Below are 22,346 nucleotides of genomic sequence, written 5' to 3' on the forward strand. Positions count from 1 at the left end.
TGTCCCCGGGGGGTTTGGGCAGGGAGAGGCGTCCCTTTCCCGGGGTATCCCAGCACTGAGACCCCCAACATCAGCCTGTTCTGGGGCTCTTTTCCTGGGGTACCCCGGCACTGGGACCCCCGACATCAGCCTGTCCTGGGGCTCTTTTCCCGGCACTGGGACCCCCGACATCAGCCTGTCCTGGGGCTCTTTTCCCAGCACTGAGACCCCCGACATCAGCCTGTCCTGGGGCTCTTTTCCCAGCACTGAGACCCCCGAGGGCAGCCTGTTCTGGGGCTCTTTTCCCGGCACTGAGACCCCCGACATCAGCCTGTTCTGGGGCTCTTTTCCTGGGGTACACTGGCGCTGAGACCCCCGAGGGCAGCCTGTCCTGGGGCTCTTTTTCCGGCACTGAGACCCCCGAGGGCAGCCTGTCCTGGGGCTCTTTTCCCAGCACTGAGCCCCCTGATATCAGCCTGTTCTGGGGCTCTTTTCCCGGCACTGAGCCCCCCGCCATCAGCCCGTTCTGTGTCTCCCGGTGCCGCCGTCCCGTCCGCCCCGTCCCGCCCGCGCTGCCCCCGCCGCTCCCGGGGCCTCCCGCCGTCCGCCAGGCAAAGTCCGCCCCGGCGGGCGCTAAAGGGCCGGGCCGGGCCGTGCCGGGCCGGGGCGGGGGCCGGGGGAGAGGAGAGGAGAGGCCTCGGCGCTGATTTGCATAAGCTATAATGCCTTCTGGCGGCGGTGATGGCTCGCTAGAGCGCGGAGCGGGCGGAGGGCGGCGGGCGAGGATGGTGTCCCAGCTGAGCGCCCTGCAACGGGAACTGCTGGGCGCCCTGCTCAGCTCCGGGGCCACCAAGGAAGGGCTGATCCGAGCCCTGGAGGACATGGTGCCCGCCGCCGGCTTCGGCGTCAAGCTGGAGAGCCTCCCCCTGTCTCCCGGCGGGGCCCCCGACGGCAGAGCCGCGCTGGCCAACGGGCACGGCAAGGGCAAACTCTCGGGGGACGAGGGCTCCGAGGACGGGGACGACTTTGACACGCCGCAGATCCTCCGCGAGCTGCAGTCGCTCAACACGGAGGAGGCCGTGGAGCAGCGGGCGGAGGTGGAGAGGATGATCAGGTACCTGATGGGTGGGTCATTCCCGGGGTGTCCCCGCTGTGTCCCACCCGGGTTTCCCCTCTCCCAGCGCTGATGGGGGAAACAGAGCCTTGAATCAAATCCCCCCGCGCCGTCGGGGCTGTCCCATCTCGGGGGTACCCACAGCCCGCTCCGTCCATTGGCACCGCCGGCTCCATCCATCACAAACCGCCCCACGTGGAGCCCGCGGCGTTATTAATTTATTCCTATAAATCATCAACAGAAAGATACACAAAAGGGCCGCCATCGGGCCGATGCGGCCGGAGGGTTACTCATTGCCGGGGTTGTAAAGCAGGCAAAGAGGAGGAGGAGGAGGGAAGCCCCGACGGCACCGAGCCCGCTCTGCAGCCCCAGGAAAGCGGTGGCCGGTGCGAGCAGGTGGGAGCCCTGCGGGGACATCCCCGGGGGCGGTGGGGACACCTCGGGGCGGGCTGTGTGTGTGTCCCGGTGCTCCCTGCACAGCCCGGGGCAGCCCCGGTTATTCCCCCCGGGATCTCAGCAGCGCTGCCGTCCTGCCCCGGCTCCAGCAGGGGAGTGGGGTCAGTTCCCTTTTGGGGACACGGAGGTGTCACCCTTGTCTGCTCAGGTTGGGACCTTTATTTGGGCTCCCCCGCGGGCCCAGGGCTCGCTGTGCGCCCGCAGGTGTTTCTGTGCAAAGTTTGCCTTGGGTGCAAACAAGAGCGGGCACATGTCCCCGAGGAGCCTCTGCAAAGAGCTCGTGTTTGCTCTCAGAGAGGCCTTTGTACTTGGAGAGGGAGCGGGCAGGGAGCGGAGACAGCGACTGCAGCCTGCGGGCTGAGCCCCTTCTTCTTCTCCCCTGGGCTGGTGTCCCTGTCGGGCTATTCCCACATCCCTGGTGTCCCCACCGGGGCTATCCCCAAATCCCTGGTGTCCCCACCGGGGCTATCCCCAAATCCCTGGTGTCCCTGTCGGGCTATTCCCGCATTTTCTGGTGTCACTTTGGGTTATTCCCACATTCCCTGGTGTCCCTCTCATTCCCTGGTGTCCCTTTCGGGCTATTCCCAAATTCCTGGTGTCTCTGTCGGGTTATTCCGCATTTTCTGGTGTCCCTCTTAGGTTATTTTCCCACATCCCTGGTGTCCCTGTCGGGCTATTCCCGCATTCCCTGGTGTCGCTTTAGGGCCATTCCCGCATTTTCTGGTGTCCTTCTCTGGCTATTCCCACATCCCTGGTTGTCGGGCTATTTTCTCATTCCCTGGTCAGGCTATTCCTATATCCCTGGTGTCACTTTTGGGTTATTCCCACATTCCCTGGTGTCCCTGTCGGGCTATTCCTGCATTCCCTGGTGTCCCGACCCGGGGCTATTCCCGCATTTTCTGGTGTCTCCACCCGGGGCTATTCCCAAATCCCTGGTGTCGCTTTAGGGCCATTCCTGCATTTTCTGGTGTCCTTCTCTGGCTATTCCCAAATCCCTGGTTGTCGGGCTATTCCCACATTCCCTGGTGTCACTTTTGGGTTATTCCCATATCCCTGGTGTCCCTCTCAGGCTATTCCCACATCCCTGGGGTTGCCCAGCCCTGCAGCTCTCCAGGGCCGTGGTCCAGGCTTTGCTGCCCACCCATGGGTGCTGTGGGTTCACCCTGGGCACGGAGAGCCCAGCTCTGGGACAGACCCCCCATGGCTCCCTCCCTGCCCCATCCCACCTGCCAGGGCTCACCCACACCTCATTTAGGGCAGGAATAAATCCCAGGAGCAGCACCCAGATCCCATCCGTGGTTTGGGGACTTCAGGAAAGCCACCAGCCCTTGGGGACCCAGCAAAGCCACCCCAAAACGTGTGTCACAGCTGGTTCCCTGGTGTGGAGGGAGATGCTGAGCAGGATGTCATTTCTGCAGGGACCTGGGTTTATAATCCATCTCTATAAATTCTTGGCATATTTCTCCGAGGATGTGGAGTGTATTTACCTGGTTTTTGAGGCTGATAAAATGGGTGAGCTGGGCTGGGGATCCCCTGGGAAGAGGAACAGGCTGAATGGGGGAAATGGCTCTTTTTTTGGGCAGCATTGGCAGCCAGGATTTGTGGGGCTAATTTTGTGCAAGAAAAACACCTTTCCATGATTTTGGTGGAGAAGGATCGTGCAGCCAGGGCTATAAACTGATTTTCCAGTATTAGAAAGCACTCCTGGGTTGGGTCGAGGTTTTGGTTTTGTTTGTAAGTAAAGTCCTGTTGAAGATTGGACAATTAATGTTTGTTTTATTTCATTTTGGTGACAGAATCAAAGAAAAAGGGCTGGTGTTGACTCAAAAGGTTTTCCTCTCTGGCTTTTTAGGTTACCAAAAAAGAAAGGAAAAAAAAAAAAAAAGAGGCCAAACAAACACTCGAACGTTTCATTTTGGGTCAAGTCCAAACATTTTGTTTAACATGAAACAAAATGTTTGGGTTTGGTTTCAGGTTGTTTAACCCTTTTGACTACGGTCAAGTTGATTTGTAAAGGAAAAATCACTGCTCAGAAATTAAGAGCTGAATAATTGTTTTGAAAGTGTAAGTGTGAAACACGTTGGAAATGTCAAGGTGAAGTCTTTTTAAAAATAATTAAATTAAGGGAAATTTTGTGACTTTTTTTTGCTAATTCTCAGATATTTTTCCAGCCAAAATTTTATTTGAATTCCAAAATCTCATCTGTAACCCCCGAGTCACTCATCTGACATTTCCCAAGTGTGTTCTGGCTCAGGGTTTCACTCTGAGAAAACGCTCAGAGTGGGCTCGGTCCTGAACCAAACCTCTCTGAGAAATGATAATGAGCTCAGTTTCATTAACTCGTTATTAATCAGTAATTAGTGGGATCAGTTGGGTGACATGAGCTGCCCGTGCCAAAGGTCTGCCCGAGCCCCTCGCGGCGGCAGCTTTGCCCGGAGCCGCTGGGAAGGACAAATCCTTCCTTCCACATCCTTCCCTTTGCTTCCCTGGGAACCATCCCATGGGAAGGATCCCCCCAAAAAATAGTGGGGTTGCCCTGTCTGGAGGATGAAGGGTTGGGCACAAACTCAGAGACTCCAGGAAAGCTCCGTGGCTCCTTCCCGGGGTGTGACAAAGCCTTGCTTGGCTCTGCTCCGGTACTTTTACCGTGGATCAACCAGTTTTGTTTTCAAGCTGCATTCAGGAAAAAAAAAAAAAAAGTAAGAAATTTACTTGTTGGGCTTTTTTTTTTTTTTTTTTTTTTTCCTTCCACTTGACAAGTTGAAGGATCCAAAATAAGTAATGAATTGGGAAAGCAGTGGGAGGGTGGTTGCAGGCGCGGCGTTGGGGGATCGCATTATTTGAGTGCAGGACTGTGACCAGGTCTGGGCTCACACGGGTTTTTCAGTGCTGAAAGTGCTCCCTTTTAGCCCAGAATAAATCCTGAGGTCTTGGATATAACACAGGTGTGTTGGCCTGTTCCTCTGCTGTGACAGTGGGCATTCGATAGAGCTAAAAGACCACGGGCAGCAATTTGGATTTTCAGCTGTAATTTTATTTGTTCTATAATACAAAAACCCTAATCAGCAGACCCTAAATCAGTGTCAGCTACCCCAAGGATGGTAAAGTAGTGTGATTTAGAGAATTATACCTGGATCCTACAGGAGCCAAATTCAAGTGTTTAATATTAATCAGGAATGACTCAAAATTTTGGGGGGGATTTGGTTTCGGTTTTGCGTTTGGGGACTCGGCAGAGTTTGTGTGCCTGGTTTGACCTTGGTTTCTCAGCCTCTCACCTGTGGTCAGTGCACAGCTGTGGAGGCGAGGAATAGGGTCCCTTTTAAGGGGATATTGAGATTTTTGGATCATTATCCCTGTGGGGATGGAAGGAAGAAGCTGCACAGCGAGCGCGGCGCGTGGGGTTTGGTGGCCGTGCAGGGGTCCCTGCCAGTCAGTGGCAATCCTGGGGACACGGGGCACAGTGCAGGTGCTGCACCTGTGACCAGGGGCAGGAAGAGCATCCCGTGCACTTCTCTTTCTTCATTGAGAGACCAGGATGGGTTTTCCGTGCCCATCCAGGTGTGTGTGAATCTTCCACGGGAGAGATCGCGCCGAACGTCACGGCAGCGGCTCATGGACGGGCTGTGCTGCTCCATGGAGGATCTGGAGGAGCTTTGCTGGCCTTAATGGGACCTTGGTGTGTCCCATCAGGACAGTGGGATCCTCTCTGCTTCTCCCTGCCTGGGGGAACAGCCTGGCCAGGGTGGATGTGAGTCTCCATCCCACCAGCTTTAGGGTGGGACAGGGCTGTTTTGGGGGCTCTGAGGAGCTTGTGTCCTTCTGAAACACTAATAATAATAATAATAATAATAATAATAATGAAGGTTTGTCATTATGGGAAGAAGCAAACGTTGGGAACTTTTCCCTGGCAGCCCTCATTAACCCTTGGTTTCCCTGCCCACAGCGAGGACCCATGGCGGGCAGCGAAGATGATCAAGGGCTACATGCAGCAGCACAACATCCCACAGAGGGAGGTGGTGGATGTCACAGGCCTCAACCAGTCCCACCTCTCCCAGCACCTCAACAAGGGCACCCCCATGAAGACCCAGAAAAGAGCTGCCCTGTACACGTGGTACGTCCGCAAGCAGCGGGAGATCCTCCGCCGTAAGTACCTGTGGGAATGGAGGGGGAGAGGGGGGTCCCCGTGTCCCTGTCCTGCCCCTGGGGACCAGCACAGCCCCCAGATCCAGCTGGGTAGCATCTCCCCACCCCAAAACAGTTTTCCAAGTAAAATGAGTTTAAGGTGCAGGAAAAGTGGGTGAGAGCCCCTCTTGGCTCATCCACACGGCTGAATTTCTGGGTATTTGTATTTGTTAGAGCTGGGAGGGCAATTAATGATGGCTCACAATTAGGTGCCTTTCCCACCTTTCCTTGTTATTTTTCAGGCTGCTCATTTTTTTTTAACTAAGCTAAAAAAACATAGAGAGAAAAAATTAAAAAAAAAAGCTCCTGAATTGCTGCTGTCTGTAGCAGGGTTTGGGGCAGTCTGTGCTGTTTAAAATACAGATGTATTTTAATAATAATAATTTTAATAATAGTCTGCACTCAGACTATTCCTTTGTGCCCCTCTCCCACTCTTCCCTGCCCTGGGATCTCTCCCATACCTCTCAAAGCAGCCTCGAGTGGCACTGACCCTCCCCAGGAAAGGGCTCTGCCTCCCTCCTCCAAAAGGATGCAATATCCAGCAAGGCGGGAAGTGCAGAAAAGGCTTTAGCACCAAATACCATTGCTCTGAAAACACACCTTGAGACGTTAGAGCAAACAGAGCCTGCTCCAGCCTTGCCCTGTGTTTCCCCCCCCCCCCCCCCGCCCCGTCACAGGGTGGGGGAAAAGCCATTATAAAAAGAGGGAGAATTCCCCTGCAAAACTGGGAATAATAAAACCCTCCCATTAATCTCCCTTTACTGCCGTGCTGACAAGAGCCTGGGCTGGGGCGGCCGTCGAAGGTCACCTCTGGTGCTGCCTGCCCCGGGCACAGCCTGGCGTCCCACCGGGCTGGGAGGGCAGTGGGAGGGGAGCTCTGGGTGAGCACAGAGGGGCACCCTCTTGGGGGGGCTTTGCAATCATCCTGCCCAGCTCCTGGCTTGGAAAAATCCTCCCAAAACGAGCGCAGTCTGGCAGGGACCCTGCCCATGAATATGTATGGTCATAGGCTTGCCCTACACATGCCTCCTCATTAAAAAGGGATGGCAAAAGGCTGGTTCCTTCTCGAGATGGGTGGCACGGAGCTCCTGGCTGGTTCCAAAGCCTGCCCTGGGCTTGGGGTGCTGCGGGAGGGGACACGGTTGGGTTGGGTTGGGTTGGGTTGGGTTTTGGGGACAGCTCTGCGCGGGACGGTGACTCCGAGCGGCGGCTACAGGCCAGCTCACGTCTGCTCCTTTCTCTTTCAGAGTTCAACCAGACAGTCCAGGGTTGTGGAAATATGACAGACAAAGGCAGTCAGGATCAGCTGCTGTTTCTCTTTCCAGAGTTCAATCAGCAGAACCAGGGGGCTGCCCAGCTCGACGACGCCTGCTCTGAAACGCCCAGCAAGAAGATGCGGCGCAATCGGTTCAAGTGGGGGCCGGCCTCCCAGCAAATCTTGTACCAAGCCTACGAGCGCCAGAAGAACCCCAGCAAGGAGGAGAGGGAGAGTCTGGTGGAGGAGTGCAACAGGTAACACCTGCCCCACACGGCCTGTGCTGCCTCTCTTGCCCCACAGCCTCAGCCTGCCTTCCCAAAGCCACGGGAGATGCCGGGTTCTAGGATCAGCATCCCGGCTCCAGGTTCAGCATCCCGGCTCCAGGTTCAGCATCCTGGCTCCAGGCTCATGGCACAGCTTTGCTGAGCTGCCAGGCCCCTCCTTGCCATGATTTCCCCCTCTGGGAGATGTTTGGGGCAGAGTGAGCTCCGTGCTTGGGCAGGGTTGTGATGGGGATGATGCAGGGATGATACAGGGATGATACAGGGATGATTACAGGGGTACCACAGGGATGATACAGAGGTGATAGAGGGATGATACAGGGATAATCCAGGGATGCAACAGGAATGCAACAGGGATTATACAGGGATGATGCAGAGATGCAACAGGGGTACTACAGGGATGATCCAGGCTGATACAGGGATACAATAGAGGTACTTACAGGGACGATACAGGGACGATCCAGGGATGATTACAGGGCTGATACAGGGAAGCAACAGGGATGATACAGGGATGATACAGGGATGATTAAAGGGATGCAACAGGGATGCAACAGGAGTACCACAGGGATGCTGCAGCATTCCAGCAATATCAGGGGGAGCAGGGATGGTCTTTACAGCCTGGCTGTACTCAAAGAGAGCAGGTGGGCTTGCAGGAAGGTCCAAAACTCCCCCAAATTTGTTGCATCCCAAAACCCCCTGCTTACCCCCCTCCCCCCAGCAACAGCCTTGCTCCAACGTGTCCCCTTTGCACTGTCAGGGCTGAGTGTCTGCAGCGAGGAGTGTCCCCCTCCAAGGCCCACGGGCTGGGCTCCAACCTGGTGACAGAGGTGCGTGTGTACAACTGGTTCGCCAACCGGCGCAAGGAGGAGGCGTTCCGCCAGAAACTGGCCATGGACGCCTACAGCTCGGGCCAGCCCCCACACAGCATGAACCTGCTGCTGTCCCACGGCTCCCCACACCACAACCAGCCCAGCGCCTCCCCACCCAGCAAAATGACAGGTGAGACCTCGTTTTTGGGGGTGCTGAGCCCGCGGAACTCTGTGTGTGTGTGTGCAGGGAGAGGATGCTCAGCCTGGTCTCAGAGAGAGGTGGTGATGGAGAGGAGCAGGATGTGCTGGTCCTGCAGCGTTGTGGCCACATGGGGAGGGCTGGATTTCGGTCGTGCTGAGGACAAATCAGGGTTTGCTTGGTTGGTTTGGCTCTGAGCAGGGAGAGGCTGTGCCCAGCAGGGCAGGAGGAGCTGGCAATGCCAATCCGTGGGGTGTAGCCCACTGGTTCAGCACTGGTTCTGGGGGTGCAGTGCCCCAGGGAAGGTGTGGCAGCATGTCCTGGCCTCGCTGCAAGGCTGGAGATACCCCGGGCTGGGTGCAGGGCTCTGCACCATCCTCATGACAGAGTGGAGGGAGGTGGATGAAGAAAACTGCTGTGGGGTGCAGGCTCATCCCCACCTCCTCCTCTCCACACCTCCCGTGTGGAGGGGAGGACAGAGAGCAGAGCAGACCTGCAGAGCACTCCTGGGGGATTGAAGTGGGAGATAACGCCGTGGGGAGGGGGCTGCACACTGGGGGGAGCCCATCAGAGAGGCATTGTTGGGAGAACAATCCCCATTGTCCCTTACCTGCCCTCTGCAGCCCCCGGTGGGCAGGACAGGGAGGTCAGTGGTGGGGGGGATGTGTCCCCTTAGAACCCGCCACCTCCTGGAAATGACCCTGCCTGGCTCAGTAACCCACACCCAGCTCCTTCCAAAGGCAAATCAAAAGGAACCCGAGCGGCAGAGAAGGGCAAAGGTGCCCGGGGGTGGCTGGACAGCAGTGCCGGGGTGTTGGCAGGCGGTGGGAACCCCCCAAGGGGTACCCAGGGATGTGCAGGGACAATCCCACATCCCATCCCATCCCCCTGGGGAAGCACCAGCAGCATCCCAAGGACCAGCCAGCGGTGACCACAATGTGACCCTGCCCCAGGAATGCCCCGCACAATGGCGAGGACAAGGGAGGACGTTTGCCCTCCTGTCACCGGCTGATTGCTTACAAGGTGCCCTACAAGCACATTGTCAGCAGAATCAGCTGTTTTCGGTGTCGCGGCGGGTTTTACAATGCCCCACCAGCATGCGGCCCCGCATTGTCACGGCGCTGTCCCCCCTGTCCATGCTTAATTGACAATTAAAGCCGGGGCTTTGAACGGACCCCGCTGCCTTTGATGTGCCCCCGGCCTGCCCAGCTCGCATGGGGCACCCCCCGAGAGCTTTTGTTTTCTTCTATTAGGGGACAGCAATTACTGTAACCGCGGCATTTATCTTGGGGCTGGAGGGCCCTTAAGCCCCAACCTTTATTTTCCCTGTCGGAGCAGTGCCAGCAGGGGCTGGCCGAGGCTATAGGGATGGTGACAGCCCATTCCCCCCATTCCCAGGGGGTTTGGAGCAGGGCAGGAGTGATGGTTGAGGGTTTGGCTGCGGGGATTTCTTGGTGGTCAGTGTTTGTGTCCATCATCAGGAGGAGGAGATGGGCATGGCAAGGGACACTGTGGGGTTTTAGGGCTGATTTGGGGGTAGCAGGCAGTGATGGAGCTCAGCTGTGGTTGCTTGGACCAAGCTGGGTCTGAGATGCTTCCAGCTCCCAAAACACCACTGGATCCATGGATGCTGGAGCCTCCTCCAGGAGATATTTGGGGCTTCTCCTCCTGGTGGGGCACATTCAGCGCCGGCCCCGCTGCCTGGCTGACCCCATCGTGGCTGTCCATGCTGGGATTTGAACTGTCCTTGCCCTGATTTGGCGGCGTCTGGGCCGCTCAATGCCTTTAACAGCTTAATGACAGCCCTGGGAGGGACACTGCCTGTCCCTGTCCTGCCCGGCCCCCGTGACGTCCCCAGCAGGAAACGATGGGGCTGGAGCTGTGGGGCAGCTGCAAAACCTCTCCCCTGCCCGTGGACAAAGAGGGGTCGCCTCTCCTTGGGACATCAATGGGGTCTTGCAAAAGGGCGGGATGACAGCGGGGCAGGGAGAGCTGTAAAAGTCAAACATCCTCCTGCCTCTTCTCGGGGACCCATCTGTCAGGCCTGGAGCTGTAGTTTTTAACTATTTGGAGGTAAATACGTAAAGCCTTTCTATCTCGGAGGCTCCTCTCCGAGGCTGGACTTTTCCCTTACTCTGGGTTTTATCAGCAATCTTGGTTCCCTGTTTGATTTGAAGGTCACTCACTCTGCCTTTATCTCGGTGCCATGCCGTAGACTCTGGCTTATGCCATTTTTATCTTCAAGAGCCCCGAAGACAATCGGGGCATTGATGAGATTAGGGGAGGAACCACCCGCCCCCCTGAGCCCGCCCTGCATACAAAGGGCTGCCCGCCCTGCAGAGCCCCGGCCCCAAGGGATCACCTCCAGCCTGTCCTGGGGACTCCTCACCTGTGGGGTCAGGGTGTCATCCATCCCTTCATCCCTCCATCCATCCCTCCATCCATCCCTCCATCCATCCATCCATCCATCCATCCATCCATCCATCCATCCATCCCTCCATCCATCCATCCATCCATCCATCCATCCATCCATCCCTCCATCCATCCCTCCATCCATCCATCCATCCATCCATCCATCCATCCATCCATCCATCCATCCCCTCCATCCATCCATCCATCCATCCATCCATCCCTCCCTCCATCCATCCCTCCATCCATCCATCCCTCCATCCACCCATTCTTCCATCCCTGCTCTGGAAACATCAGAGTAGCAGACCAGTATCAGAGCAACCACATTTACATGCATATATAGGTGTATGTATATATATATTAAAAGGCATTACTTTAATATTTATATATAAAATATATATACTTATATGTATATTAATATATATACTTATATATACACTTATATATATAAGTATAATATATATTATATATTATATATTATATATTATATATTATATATTATATATTATATATTATATATTATATATTATATATTATATATTATATATTATATATTATATATATATACACACACACATATATAAGTATATATAATGCTTATAGATATACACTTATATATATTTGTATATATAATACTTTTATATATATATATATAATATAATATATATATATATATATATTTTAGATGTCTCTACAGATGAAGATAAACACAAAAATAACCCAGTGCCACCCCTGAGGAGATTCTTCCTAAAACCCAAAGGGCAGTCGAAGTGCTTTAACTTTCCTTTAAAAGGAGATCCCATCAGCAAACCCTCGCTCTGGGGATACCCTGGTTTATCCCTGGATCCTTCCTGGTGTTCCTTGGGGTGCTGGTTCTGGCTGGGACCCGGTGCCAGGAGTTGTAATATTTTACTGTCGGGCGCATTGTGGGGCTCGGTGGGTACAGTGCTCTGTTAGGAGCTTTTCCCTGTTTTTATGGGGGTAATTAGAACTTTATGACAGCAGCGAAATGGGAGGGTCTAGTCCCCATAAACGGGTTTATAATGGATATAAACTATGCACCTCTGTAACTGAGCAGGATTAACACTTTAGGGACAATTTGAGTGGCAGCCCAAAAAAATCAGAGCTGCCCTCGGTGCTGCCTGGGCCTGAATTTTGGGAGGGTGAAGTTGTCCCATCAATGACCTGGCTCTCCATAGTGTCAATGGGTGAAGCATCACTGAGTCCAGCATGACCCCAAAAATTACACTTTGCTTTCCTCACCCCACTTTCACACCCTGGTCCACGCCAGTGGCTGCATCCTGGGGGGTCAGACAGAGCCAGAGCTGAATCCCCGCCACCACCAGCTCATCAGTGAATTTTTGGGGTCTCCTTTGGGGTTTGGCATTGCTGGTGATGTGCAGGACATTGGGGAAGGTCTGGGGAAAGGCAGACACTGGAGGTTGGGGCATGGTGACAGCAGAGCTCCCACTGCATGGGAAAGACAGTTAAAAGTACAATGAGGGTTCTTTTAAAATACAATTTATTAATATCAATCGTGACTTAAAGCAAAGCAGAACCAAACTGCTGGTGCCTGCCAAAGGCAGGGGACTGATGTGTTCTGAGAAAATGGCACCAGGCTGTGATGAAAGTGATAAAGAGACAGATCCTTGCTCTGAACTCCCTCCACTACCCCCAAAAGCTGAGTCAGGAGGATGTGTGTGCTACCCTAGAGAAGTCAGGAGGTGCTGGGGCTGTCTGTGGGTGCACAGGAGCCCTTGCCCTGGGGGCTGTCACCCTGCTGTCCCCATCCATTGGCTGGAACAGGGTTAAGGCTATGGGAGCCCGACCCCGCGGCTCGTCTGGGGCAGGGGAAAGCAGTAAAACATTTCACAGGCTGTGCAGCTCAGGGGCCACACAATGGCCCATCCCATAAACAGACTTTTATATTATGGCTGTAGCTCCAGTTAAAAAAAAAAAAAAAAAAAAAAAAAAAAAAAAAAAAAAAAGCCTTGAGGAGGGAAGGCTCCACGGCCAGACCCATTCCCAGTGATCCCCATCCAGGCTCCTCTCCTTAGGATGAGACTGAGGGGGAATAAATCCCTTTGCACAAGGGCTGCCTCCAGCTGTGGAGGCACAGGAGAGCAGCAGGAGAACCGTTGTGTTGGGCTCTGATGGCTGTCTGAGCCCAGCTCATAAACCCTGCATTGCCAGAGCCCCCAGCTCACTCCAGGAGGAATCCTTCTCTCCTGGTGCAAACAGCTGTGCCCATGGATTCACCCCAGCTGTAGGGGCTCTGGGGGGGTCTCAGAGCTTGTGCTGCCAGGGGAAGGCTGGATCCCAGGGTTCAGGGATTGAGGGAGGCCTGGGGAGCTCAGAGGAGCTCCCTGTGTTACAGCAGTGACAACAGCAACAATGCCCTGGAGTGGCTTCCTGATATTAATGATCCGATCTGCCCAAATCCAACCCAGCCCTGGGGACACATAAATAATAACAGCCCTCCCATTGTGGGAATGGGGAAAGCCCAGGGAGGAGAGATGGTTCCTAAAGGCAGAAGGATTCTCCCTGCCCAGCAAGAGGATTCAGAGCAGGGTCCTTGGTGGGGCTGGAGAGTGGCACTGGTGTCACAGCCCAGCCTGGCTCTCCTGGGGAGAGTTAATCCTCATCCAGACTCTTCATCAAGACACGGAGTCTTCAGTGGTTTTTATCTGGAGACCCAAAATGTCAGTCCCCAGCCTATCTGGGAATCTCGGCGCTGCTTATTGTTCCTCAAACAATCAAAGTCTTGTCCTTGGGGTTGCAAGGAAGAGCTTGGAAAATCAGCATTTTAACCTCTTGTGTGTTTTAAAGCCGACTTCACAGCTTTGAGTGGCTCGGCTCAGGAGCCACCACCCCCTCAGCTGGATAGGGCACGATTTTGCATTTAAAATTGACTTTTTTTTTTTGTTGTTGTTCTTACTGAGCCCAGAAGAGCTGGAAGACAGCAGAAACCCTGATTTCCTTTTGCGAGAGGAGCCAGAGCGCAGACTGGTCTATCTCTCAGATCACGCCCAGAAGAAAAGGCTTTGTTTTATCTCCTGTCCCATTGTTTCAGCAGCTCTGGGATCCCAGCCTGGAGTGAAGCACCCTCTGCTCAGGGCAGGGGCTGAGTGAGGAATGTGTGTGACAGTGCCCGGGTTGAGTAATGTTTACCTGTTCACTCGGGCCACCAAATATCCACCTGCCAGAGGACATTCTTTTATTATCAGGGGATAAAGGGGTTTTGCTGGGAAATCATCAGGACCCAGACATGGCGAGGAGATTCCTATCTGCGGGTGGTGTTTGACCAGCTGATGGGGAAAACTCAGAGTTTTTAGTGTTGTGGTTTTGGTGGAGGGGGTGTGGGTAGGGCTGTGCTTGGGGAGATGGTTTTGGAAAGCTCCTGGATGGCAGTTGTTATTTATCTGCTTTTCCTTGGTGCAGAGATTGATTTTAGAGTTGCCTTTAGAGCATCCTTCATGGAACCAGCCAGAATGTGCCCTGTGCTGGCCATTCGTCCCTGTGAGTGCCCAGGGGTCACTCATGGTGCTCATGGTGGCTGCCAGGGTGGGCTTTGCCACCATGGGGTTTTTCCATGGTTTGTCAGTCCATCCTGCACCTCTTGGATCCCAGAGCAGTTCAGTAACTCTGGCTGGGAGCTCAGGGCTGGACTCCTCCTAATAAATGGTTTTTCGCCGTAGCTGTCAAGGCAGCCCCATAAAAGACACTTTTGTTTCCCATGGGTTTTCCTCAGTTAATTATTTGTGATCTCTAGATGCCTTTCCATGACACATGGCTGATCATATGGTTATCAGTGTGGGGTGCTCTAGCCAAATTAAATATATTTATATAGAAGACCTGGTGCTGGGGCCAGATTTCCCTCCAGGGCAGTGGAAGGTTGGGGTCTGCCTTGGGGGGTTGGTGTGTGTCTGCTCCCTCTGCCTTGCTGCTGTTAATCATACACTTGTGGAGAGGGTGTTGAGAGGGAAAATCGGATGCAGAAGGGCTTGAGAAAACAGTGGGAGCCCTGGAGTTGGGCTGCTCGGGATGCCTGGGGGCTGTGGAGAGCAGGGAGAGCCTCACAGGGGTGAGATGGATGGTGCAGGGTCACTCCTGATGGTGCAGGATCCCCAGGCCAGTGTCCAAGAGCCAGGGCAGGAATTTGCAGGAATTTGTGAACTGTGCAAATGGAAACACGAGGGGTGCAGGTGGGTTTGGGGCTGCTGACCTGGGTTTGGGGCTCCCTTTGCCCCCCATGACATTGGGCAATGTGGGATTGCAGCTCCAGCCATAAACTCCTCACTGTAATTCCAGGAGATGTGACCAGGGACGAGCTGGGCAGGGATGGGGGACACACTTTCCAGTGTTCCCGATCCTCTTTGTCACTGTCATTCACGGGCATCATTTAGGAGCTCGTGCACATCTGCATCCTTGTGCCACTCACTGCTGGAGGGCTGGGGGGTCCTGAGGAGGGTCAGCACAGCCCTGGGAGCTCTCTGTGATGGCTCTGAGTGATGCCAACACCGGTGGTCTCTTGCAGGGGTGAGGTACAGCCAGGCCAGCGGCGAGGTGACATCCTCGGGGGCCATCAGCCACCACGGCAGCGGTGCCATGGTCACCACCAGCCAGGCTGTCCTGCAGCAGGTCTCCCCGGCCGGCCTGGACCCGGGCCACGGTTTGCTCTCTCCCGAAGGTAAAATGGTGAGTACACCTGGCCCATTGTGGCGGCGGCGGCGCTGATAAGATAAGAGGGCCCAGCGGGCAGAGCAAACACGCTTTCCCCGGGTTTCACACGCGGCCTGGGCTGAACAATGGGGCATTGTGGGGGGACCGGGGTGCCACTGTCCCCACCGCCCCCGGTGGGACACCGAGTGTTTTCCCAGATGGATCTGGCAGAGCCCAGGGGTTCATTGATCCACTGGGTGGATCTCTGTTTGCTTTCCCCTGCCCATGACATGGTATCGATAAAATACTCATTCATTACTTTTTATTTTTCCCCGAAGCCCTCCCAAGTTTGGGAAGAGCAGAGACCTTCTTGTCCTGGGTATCACCCAGGGGATTGAAGCTGCTTGTTCTGGCTCTGGCCTCACACAGCCTCTCCTGCCTGTCCCCCTCCCCTTTGCCATGTCCTTGGGGCTTTGCTGGGCAGAGCTGCCAACATCAGCCTGGCAGGAGTGGGGATGGGACATCAGCATCCCTGTGCTGCTGGACATGTCCCCATGCTGGTGCTGCAAGGCCTGAGCATTTGAGGTGCCCCTTCCTGGTGCAAAGCCCTGGAGGGGAGGGTGAAGGAGCAGGGCGAGGAGGAGGTTCAGGGGCTCAGGCCAGGATGGGATGGGATGTGATAGCAGAGCACAGCCCGTCCCTGGAGCAGCCTGGCAGAGGTTTGCCTGCAGCTGCTGCTTTTCCGGGAGTTTTTTTTCCTGCTGAAATCGAAAGTCAAACATGGCACTGGGTGACAAGGCCAAGCCGGTTCTGCCCCGGTTTTCACTTCCATTTTCAAAGGGTTGTCCCTCCTGGGTCACCCTGTCGGTCTCCTGGCGAGGCTGGGTGGCCATGGAGGGGCTCACTGTCCCCTCCCTCAGCTATGGCACCGTTCCATTGTGCCTTTCTTGTGGCTGGAGGGGGTCCCTGTGCAGCCCCTCGGGCTCTGGCACTCACCCTGCAAAGCCAAACCTCCCCTGCCAAGCCAGGGGGACATTGCAGAGTGACACCCCAGCTCCCCCAGCCCACTCCCTCTGCCCCAGCACGCCCAGATCGCTCCAGGGGTGTGTTGAGCCTCATAACCCTGAGCCTGAAGCCATAAAATGAGTCAGGGATAAAGGTGGTGGCAGCAGCAGCACTGCATGCCCAGGGTGGGGGTCCCCAAGGGCCAGGCAATGCCAGCACCCCCTGCCAGCTCCTGGCACCAGACACCCCCTGGAAAGGGCTGGGCAGCACAGGAGAGGGGAAAGGAGCAGATTAAACTGCTGAAAGCCCCTTGATAAAGTGCAGCAGAAAAGCCTTGCTGAGTTCTCCCCAAGTGCCCAGCGCCGTGGGGATGGCGGCTCTGCCAGCTTATCTCTGATCTCCAGGCAGGGCTAGCTGGTGCTTGCAAGTGATTTAATAGAAATATGCTGTAGGCTGTGGTTTCTAGTAAGTAAACATGTGCCTTTAATGCCCCACATGAAACAAGGAGCTGCCAAGGAAGTTGCTGCATCTTTCAGGAAAAGAGCCTTACTGAAGGCTCCAGAAATCTCTTGTGGCTCACTCTTTTCATGCTCCGGGTGTTTGCCTCAGCTGTGTTAGTGCCAGAGGGTCTGTCCTGAGGGTGCAGTGCCTGGAGGGGCTTTTCCAGTCATGCACAATGCAGGTGCAGTGCTCTGGGGCTAAACAGCCTGTGAGAGGAGTCCAGGGCTGCAGGCGAGCGGCGTGTGCTTGCCGGGAGCTGTTTGACTTGTGCAGCCGAGTGTGGTGTAACCCGGCCTTGAAGGGACTTTGAAAGTGGAAAATACCGGATCAGGAAATGTGAGTCACTCCCGGGCTTTGGAATTTATTGATGGATTTGTTTCAATTGCTATCTCCAGCTCACATGTGCAAAATAAACAAGGTGCTCGGGACTGGTGTCCAGAAATGTCACCTGAAGGGCTGCGGGGATGGCTCTGAGCTGGGATTGAGGTCACTCAGTGCAACAGGACTAAAGACAGGGACTGGGAGAAGGTGCAGCAATTAAAGAAATAAGGCATTTACATGTCCTGGGGACCAGCTCCAGTCTTGCAGCACATGCCAAGTACCATTGTCTGATCCCTAAACTTTGTCCCAAAACCCCGGGCACTGGCTGTGCACATCCGCCCTGTCTCACCAGTATCCTGCCAGGTTGGTGACTAACATCATCACCACGAGGCCCTTTTAACCTGCTTTCTGTCATTTTTCTTCACTCTCCTGAGTTTATAGGTCCCACTTTCCCCTACAAACACGATGGTTAGAAGTTAATGAGTGTCAAAAAGCCCTCAGCTGTCCCCGTGGGCTGGAGCTTGGACTTGGGGTACAAAACAGCCAAGGCTTGGGATGTGCCGTGTTCCGGTGCCATGCTCCAGTGGAGCTGGGAGCCAGTGCCAGCAAAGTCTTTCCCAATGCTGTTTTGCTGTATATTAACATGAAGCTGAGGTGCTGCAGTCAGGATCTGCACCCTGGGGGTGTGGGAGCTCTATGGGGTGAAGCCCCAGCGGGACAGCAGCCTGGTCCCCTCTGAGGAGGGGGCTCTGCTGATGCCCCTGGTGTCCCCATGAGGTGGAGGAGGGGGCTGGGGGCTGTGCTCTGACAGTGCTTGTTGTGATATCCCGGCAGATCTCGGTGTCAGGGGGTGGGCTGCCCCCGGTGAGCACCCTGACCAACATCCACAGCCTGTCCCACCACAACCCACAGCAGTCCCAGAACCTCATCATGACGCCGCTCTCGGGAGTCATGGCCATCGCCCAGAGTGAGTGTCCCCTGTGTCACCCCTGTCCCCTGCCCTGGCACAGGGAGGTGACACTGCCTGCCTCTGACACCCCTGCTCTGCTCTCTCCCTGCTCCCAGGTCTGAACACCTCTCAGGCTCAGAGTGTCCCCGTCATCAACAGCGTGGCTGGCAGCCTGGCAGCCCTGCAGCCGGTGCAGTTCTCCCAGCAGCTGCACAGCCCACACCAGCAGCCCCTGATGCAGCAATCCCCTGGGCACATGGCACAGCAGCCCTTCATGGCCACCGTCACCCAGCTGCAGAACTCACACAGTAAGACCCATGGGGAGATGCAGAGGGCCCCGGGAATGGATTCAGATGGGAAATCAGTTTGTGCTCTCCTCCCTGATCTCCCCTGCCAAAGCTGCCCCCCTTGGCCGCTGCTCCTCTCTCGTGGTTCCAGCCCATGGGATGCTCAGTGGTGCAGGGTGGTCACATCCTGCCTCATCCCCTCCTTCCCCCACTCCATCCCTCTGGTCCAGCCACAGCCCCTCAATCCCCACAATTTTCTGCTGCCTGAGAATGCAGTGCCTTGGAGGGGAGTGGGGGGTTCCTCCCTTGCCTTGTTTTATCTCATCCCTGTCTCCCTGCTGCCCATTCCCATCCCTGGAGCTGCCAGCCTGGGGTGGCTTTTCCCTGACCTGTGCCCTCCTGTCCACAGTGTACACACACAAACAGGAGCCTCCCCAGTATTCCCACACCTCCCGCTTCCCCTCGGCCATGGTGGTGACGGACACCAGCAGCATCAGCACACTCACCAACATGTCTTCCAGTAAACAGGTAATGGCCCCACAGAGGTGGCTGGGGGGGCACGGGGTGGGGATGTGGAGCTGGAGAGGAGTTTTCCCCTCTCTGGATACGGGGCTGGAGGTGGGAGAAGCAGAGAGCCCATCTTGATGTGCTCTGCTCATGTAGGAAGCTGAGGATGGAACCCCTTGAAAACCTGCTTGCAGGTGGTGTGGTGGGAATTTGGATGATTTTGTCTAACACTTGGTGGTACCAGCCAATGAGACAACTCCATGAGAGTGGGAGCATCCTGCTGGGGCTGAGAAGGTAGAACCAAGCAGGCTCTGCTGCCCCTGCCCAGGGGGATCGACCCTGGTTGGAGTCAAGTGGAGTCCAAGGCTCCCCAGATTCCCCCAGCCCATAAACCTTTATCATCTGCCCACTGCAGGTGTAAGGCTGGACTTATCCTGGTTCAAATCAGGTGTGTGAGGTTTTCCTTAGACAATAGTCCCTTTCTGAGAGCCAGTTCTGGGGACTGTGGGAAATATGTGGCCCTTATTGATCGCTAGATAAATAAGAGAGAGCCTTGAACTTGCATTCAGATAAACTTTCTTCCCGAGGTTTGACAGGGGACAGGAAAAAAATGTCTGCAATGACCACAGAGTAAATACACTGTGGGATTGCTGAGACCCCCCCTCCCCAGCATCCTTGGCCAGGGTGAAGGAAGGGGCTGGGGCTGCAAAGGGGAGGCATGGGGAGGGTTTGGGGTGTTTGGGAAGGGGTCAGGAACGCCACCCCCTCGGGGACCCCACTGTGTGCAGGTCCCAGGGTGACCATTCAGGCACGGCCTCCCCTCCGAGCTCCATTTCCTCCGTGCAGCTTTATCGGCCCATCTGCTGCGCGCTCAGCCCGAACTGCCCCTGATTAATCGAGCTCTCCTGCCTTTGATGCCGGGCTGGCCCAGGGACACAGGAAATGTCCCTGGCAGGGAGATAGAGCCCGGCCATCCCCGCTGCCTCTGGGCCCCTCCATCACCCTGCCCGCGGCTTTCTGCCTCCATCACATTTTTTTGCACTTTTAATTAAAGCAGGAGGAGGTGTCACAGCTCAGGACCCTTCACCTGTTGTAGAGAACGAGGCGTCCACCCCCCCATTACCCCCAATACATGATAAACACCCTGCAAACACCAGGGCAGGATCTGACCCAAACCCTCCCAGCCCCCCCAGGGTCTCTTTTCCTACCAACCATTCCATGCCCAAGCTACAGCAGGAAAAATTTATCTTTGGACACGGATTTCTTTCTTGCTGGTCAGCAGTTTCATTAGCCAGGGGTGAGTGAAGTGTGACAAACGCAGCATGGGGGCCCCATAAATGCTGCTCACCACCCAAATAGCTCAAATACCTGAGCAGTTTTGGTGATTTGGGTTTCTGTCACTGACTGGGGCTACCAGGGGGCTGTGCCCTGGCCCCTCCACACTTTGCTTCAGGTCGTGCAGTGGGGCTGGAGCTGGAGGGAGGTCCCTGGTCACCCCCCAGCTGTCCCCTCTCTTGCCGTGGCTCTCTTATCAGATGTTGTTATTAGATCTGGAAAGGGGCAAATACCTCCCTGTTCCTCTGACAACGCTTGAGGCCGAGCCACCACGTTTATTACGTTGGCAAACACCTGATAGCCACGGCCAGCCCCTAATGACATGTCACGGGAGGCTCCTGGCGTCTCCTTATCTCCTCCTGACCTGTTTGCTGTGTGCTCCAGCCCACAAGGTCACCCCCACCCCTGGCCCCCCACCCACCGGGGGGACCCCAGGGATGGAGAAGGGGCCTCTGCAGTGGGATGGATGTGGCAGAGCTGTTTGGTTCTGATGAGCTCCCAGCACTGCTCCCACCCCAGCCGAGCTCAGCCTCACGCCTGGCTGCTCCTGCTGGGCTGCGTGGCACAGCCTGGGCACAAACAGGACCTTTTTTAGCATTATTATTTTTGGGAGGGGGTGGCAATAGCTGGTTAAGAAAGTATTTTCCCACTGCCCTCCTCCACAGGGGTGCCAGGGAGGGCTCAGGGGCAACACCAAGGTCACAGAGCAGTGCAGGAGGTGATGCCTCCAAATACTTTGTGGTGCTGCCTCCTCCTCCTCCTGCCTCTTTCTTGCCACTCACTGCACTGCTCTCTCTCCCTCCCCAGTGTCCCCTGCAAGCCTGGTGATGCTCCACACCTCGCTGCTTTTGCACATAGCAACGGGATCTTATTTTTTCCACAACAACAACAACATCATCCCGCCGGCGAGCTGCGCTCACAGCCCGGGAAAGTCGCCTGCCAGAGAGCACAGCCCAGCAGCGAGGAGCCCGACAAGGAGCTGGGGCTTGAAGCATCCCTGATGCCCTCCTGAGCCCACTGGGGACCAGCCTGGAGAGCTGCTGTGCCCACCCAGGACCTGCCTCTCCTTCCCTCCAAGCAGCATTTCCAAAGTGTGTGTGTCTCGGGGATTTTTTTTTTTTTTTTTTTCTGAGAAGTGTTTATGCCCGAGGATCAAGGCAGGAGCTGTGCTGGGAACTGGCAGAAAGGGAAGATGGATCATGTTTTTAAGTTATACTCCTCCACTCGGCGGACTGAGAGGGGCCGGGGTCTGTTACTTGGCGTTTTGGAGGGAGGATTTGCATGTGTTGTTGAACTGAGCCAATTAAATTGTAAATAGAGGTACAGTCTGCTCCATCCTCCCCTCCCTCCCCACTCCTATACATAGAGATTTATATAAAAAAGAAGTGAATTTTGTCCAATGGATGTAAACTACTGTAATTAAGTGCAATTCCCCTGTCTGTATATATTGGTCCTGAATATCTTCTTTTTCCCCTCCTTTTTTTTTTTATGGTAAAGGTCAGAGCTGAGGATGGTTTTGGTTTTGTATTTCTCTTTTTCCTTTAAATGAGTTAATTCCAGTCCTGGGGCTGGCGAGGACCCTGGTGAGGCAGCACTGGGCTCTGCAGGGCAGGAGGACAGGCAGACACGTGTCCCCTGCTCGGTGACATCCCACGTGAAGGAAGGACACGGGGCGAGTGAGCAGAGCCCTGGCAGGACCTGGATCATCCATGTGGGGACTAAGAATGAATCTCAATGGGCTTCCCTGCTTTTGGGGGCTCTGAGATGGGCTCTGGTGGGGTGGGGAAGGACCTGGCAGCACATCCAGCTGCTGGGAAGTGTCAGCAGCCTCCAGGTGAGCCTGGAGCATTTGCTGCTACAGAGTGAACGAGGCCACACTGAACTCTGGTGGGATCTCAAGGCACAGAAAGGTTTGGGTGCCCAGTTACTGCCTCATCTCCTGCCCAATAAATGGCCAGTACAGGTGGCTCCTTTCCACCTTCAACAGGTGATGATGAACCTTGTTGGCTCCACCTTTAGCAGTGCCCAGGCTGCTCCTGTCCTCGTGGTGCCCTGGATGGATGGATGGATGGATGGATGGATGGATGGATGG

The 22,346-nt window shown here is 55.2% G+C and overlaps 1 protein-coding gene across 2 annotated transcripts; it reads left to right on the plus strand.

The window, feature by feature from the left end:
- Positions 1 to 637: 637 nt before the first annotated feature.
- On the plus strand, positions 638 to 21,763 carry HNF1B (HNF1 homeobox B). 2 transcript variants are annotated; one of them, XM_083875383.1, is made up of 9 exons: positions 638 to 1,093; positions 5,493 to 5,692; positions 6,979 to 7,243; positions 8,028 to 8,269; positions 15,225 to 15,385; positions 18,011 to 18,143; positions 18,242 to 18,433; positions 18,822 to 18,940; positions 21,062 to 21,763. In XM_083875383.1, the coding sequence occupies exons 1-9, from the start codon at positions 702 to 704 to the stop codon at positions 21,080 to 21,082; spliced, it is 1,725 nt and encodes a 574-aa protein (XP_083731509.1). In that variant the 5' UTR covers positions 638 to 701; the 3' UTR covers positions 21,083 to 21,763. The 2 variants fall into 2 exon arrangements, with proteins under 2 accessions (XP_083731509.1, XP_083731510.1); XM_083875384.1 differs by having other exon boundaries at positions 639 to 1,093; positions 7,057 to 7,243.
- Positions 21,764 to 22,346: the final 583 nt, after the last annotated feature.

The sequence above is a fragment of the Zosterops lateralis genome (assembly GCF_965231275.1).
Source record: "Zosterops lateralis genome assembly, chromosome: 19".
In the NCBI taxonomy this organism is placed as follows: domain Eukaryota; kingdom Metazoa; phylum Chordata; class Aves; order Passeriformes; family Zosteropidae; genus Zosterops; species Zosterops lateralis.